Source organism: Penaeus monodon, chromosome 35 (genome assembly GCF_015228065.2).
Source record: "Penaeus monodon isolate SGIC_2016 chromosome 35, NSTDA_Pmon_1, whole genome shotgun sequence".
In the NCBI taxonomy this organism is placed as follows: Eukaryota; Metazoa; Arthropoda; class Malacostraca; order Decapoda; family Penaeidae; genus Penaeus; species Penaeus monodon.
Window position 1 is genome coordinate 35,156,539 of NC_051420.1, and position 3,795 is coordinate 35,160,333.

The 3,795-nt window shown below is 35.5% G+C and overlaps 1 protein-coding gene across 1 annotated transcript; it reads right to left on the reverse strand.

Moving 5' to 3' along the window:
- Positions 1-695: 695 nt before the first annotated feature.
- LOC119595309 (zinc finger protein 1-like) lies at positions 696-2,046 on the reverse strand. Its single transcript, XM_037944466.1, has 4 exons — positions 1,834-2,046; positions 1,458-1,651; positions 1,233-1,279; positions 696-724 (listed from the first exon to the last, which is right to left on the reverse strand). The coding sequence occupies exons 1-4, from the start codon at positions 2,044-2,046 to the stop codon at positions 696-698; spliced, it is 483 nt and encodes a 160-aa protein (XP_037800394.1).
- Between the last annotated feature and the right edge of the window lie 1,749 nt (positions 2,047-3,795).

The following is a 3,795-nucleotide window of genomic DNA, read 5'->3' on the forward strand; positions in this document are numbered from 1 at the left end:
AGGATAAACCTATTGCCCATGAAGTACTTTTATTTCAATAGCAGTAAAATACATGTGAATATCATGAGACAGACAGGCGATTGCTCGTCTCTCTCACATTTTTTGCATGGAATGAGAACGTTTCTTACATAAGCGAAATGGTAAAGTTGCCTTAAGAAATATTTGTGGAAAAAAGTACATGCAGTTACGCAAGTAAACAAACAAATATGTTGAGAGCGAGTTGTGGGAAGGAATAAGGAGACTCATTTTCTAGCACAAATATCATTTGGGTTTGCTTCCTGCTGCATTGTGGGTGGAATTTTATCTCTTAAACATACAAAGCAAATATAATCAAAAACAAAAATGTAAATATGTTCTACTCATAAAGCAACAGACCACAATCAATACAACGAGTGGCTCGAACTTCTCTTGCTGCACCAGTGCACCCCCTCCTACACTCCTTCGCTCTCCTTCTCAGGAATACAAATGCAAGTAGAGCCAAGCTTAAGAGCAACATCGAAAGATCTTCCTTATCCTGTTACATTTACCTAGGGACCCCATAGCAGAGCACTCAAATGAAACTGGACCTGTGAACATATGTATTTATTATAGAAATCCAATACTTTTACAGTAGTCACAAGAGATGTCTGGCATATATGGAGTATTTTCATAAGCATAAATCAATTTGACAAGGAGTAGTATGAATGGGAGAAGCCCTATACTAGATATGGTTGATCTGTGTACTCTGCAGCAAAATATATAGGGTAAGGGTTAACTAAGTGGAAAATACATTGTTAACCTATTAACAATTCATGGCACATATTCCAAATGCCAATTAAAGCTCAGCAGTCAGGCTAGAGGGGGTGGTCCCAACAACACACACTTTTCTAAAACTTTCCTTGAGTAGAAGGATTCATGTGGATATTTACATATACTTAATAGTATAAAGATATAAATATAGTAATAATAATAATAATAATAAAAGCAATATGTGCAATCTGTAACATGTCACAATAGAATTATTACTAAAAATATAAAAAGGCTATCAAAAGCCATAATTATGTTCTTATGGTCTTATGATTAAATTCTAAAGCTGTTCAAATATGCTCTATACATTTCTATTAATACCGAGTACTTTACAGCTTGCATGCAGTTGATTTAAAGAACAAAGAACCTATGTTCCACAGCATGTGTTTACAGAAGGAAAAGAGGACATGGCTACATTCTGATGTAGCTGATACCAAAATACATACCTTCTGTCACTGCAATATACGTATCCCAATGGACCTCCTTCAAAGGACTGAAATGTAAAGTCATATGCACCACTAGTGCTATTTTCTGTGAAAATGCTCCATTACACCTCTTTCATTAATAAATGGCTTATATATTTGTGTGATTTGAGGTTCACCACAGAGTGGTTAAAAGACAAAGTTCAATTATATGGCTCTTTCTTTTGCATGTACTCTCATGTGCCTCACCAGCTTACATTTCTCTGAAAAAGCTCTACTACATGTGGCACAACTGTAAGGTTTTTCCTTTGTATGTCCCCTTTCATGTGCACCACTAGATTGTGTTTCCATAAGAATGATTTACTACATACACTGCAAGTATAAGGCTTCCCATGTGTATGTATTCTTATGTGTCTTGCTAAATCATCTTTCCTAGCAAATGCCTTTGTACATAGATCACAAGAAAAAGGTTTTTTTCTCTGTATGTATATGCATGTGGTCAAGAAGATGAAAGTACACTTTGAATACCTTCCTACAAAAATTTGCAACTAAAAGGTTTCTCCTTTGTATGTAATCTCATGTGCTTAGTTAGACTACTTTTACAGGAGAACGGCTTTTTGCATACCTCACAGTTGAAAGGTTTAAGACGTAGATGAGTACGCATGTGGGATTCTACATGGGGTTTCTGAGAGAAAGCCTTGCTGCAAATCTCACAACTATAAGGTTTCTCTTTTGTGTGTACTCTCATGTGCTTCTCTAGACCACTTTTTCCAGATAATACTTTATTGCATACCTCACATTTGTAAGGTTTCATTTTTCTGTGTATTCTCATGTGCATCACTATATCATCTTTTAAGGTGAATGACTTATTACATACTTCACAAGTGAAATGCCCATCATTGGTATGTGGTCCGTGTATTTCAAGACACTATTTTGATAGAGAATACTTGCTTGTGTAATTCACTGTTGTAAGGTTTCTCATTTTTATGTACCCTCATATGACGCAAAAGCTTACTCATAAAAGGGAACCTCTTACCACAGAGGTCACATAAATGTTTCCCTTTTGCATCATTCTTAAGTGATCTTACAAGCGGCCCACCATCAGAGGAACACGTATTCACATGATCCTCTGCCACAAGTGATTCCGATGAAACGGATCTTCATCATACATAAAAGCATCTAAGCAACTTTCAGGTGCTTCTTCATCAAGACTTTTTTAATTTTTTAGACACTGGATTTTCATCTTTTGCATCTCCCTCTCCCTTCCTTTATAAAAATAGCATTCCCTTCAGCCAAATGACCAACAGTTCTATGAGTCAGTCTCCAACTGCTCCTTCTTCAAACGTTCACTTCTTTCCATTCTAGACATTATATTCAGTCTTTTATATAGATTAGTAAATTACCTCTTCATCACATTCCTCATTCTCAAATTCTTTTTCCTCACTTAGGACTTCTGACTTCTTTGGACACTGGACCTTTCATCTTCTTTTTTTATATAATAGCATTTTCCTTCAATCTCTACCATCAATACTTCTTCTTTTTAACTTTTCTGCATGTCGCTTACCATAATCTTGTTGTGTCTTCTTCCTTAACAGCAATGAATTTCCACTGCATTATATATTTTTTTGTTATCCAAACTAAGTCCCTCCTGATGGAAAGTCGGTCAAATGGTGCTCACTAATTACAATCATGGCTGTGTAAGAGAGAAAATTCATGTACACAGAAAGGATAGCAATGCCAAAAGTAAGAAATAATGTATATAAAAATTGTGATTAGCAATTTTTAAAAATAGTTAATCATTTATTACAATGTACAAAAAAGGTAAGAGAGAATTAATCAATTTTCATAGCGCCCCATGGTATCCATACTAATGGTAACTTGTTTATGGCACATTTCACTCTGTCTTCCATGTGTTTATTAACCGCTGCAAACCAGGGATGCATGTGCACATATGCCCGTCCACTGTGTTTTAGTTTATTGATGTGTTTTACATATAATGGCCATCCACATTTGCTTTAACCACCAATGAGTCCAATTACTACTAATCATAACTATTTCACTTATTTACAATTCTTTCATTTTCAGTTAATAGCATTAGTAAAACATCATATTCCAATAATGATATCAGCTGTTTAATCGCATAGCATTAGATTTTTTTCTCAAAACCTAAGGAAAGGTAGATCACATAAGGTATACTCCCCCATTGACCATCTTTGGTAGCTGAGCACTTGTGGTAGTCCCATTTGGGCATGCAAGATAACTCGACAATATATACTAATGAAAGAACACTCCATGACCTGCATCCATTGGGTTAAAATCTAAATATGTTAAAGATAATGCTAATCACAATTAAAAATTCATACAGAGATGTAAATGCTGGCCAGACTGGATAGCTTTGTAGTGTTCTTTCTAGCAATACACTTTCAAGAAGTACCAATCCAATTGGCCAACTGTTTAATTGAAGAGGAAAAACATATTTTGTACCCATTAACAATTGTTCCAGGGCAGGGCCTCCATAATCCAATTATGGTTCAGTTTAGTCAAGCTAGAGAGGTGGCTCCCGGCTGTTAGGTAAATATCCACCTTT

Bases quoted from the DNA above. Each gene is read 5' to 3' on its own strand.
- LOC119595309 (XM_037944466.1), bottom strand. From the start codon at position 2,046: ATGCACATGAGAATACACAGAAAAATGAAACCTTACAAATGTGAGGTA. The intron at 1,652-1,833 runs GTATGCAAAAAG...CTATGTACAAAG, and splicing joins TTAAACCTTTCAACTGTGAG to GCATTTGCTAGGAAAGATGA. The intron at 1,280-1,457 runs GTGAGGCACATG...TTTACATTTCAG, and splicing joins TTTCAGAGAAATGTAAGCTG to TCCTTTGAAGGAGGTCCATT.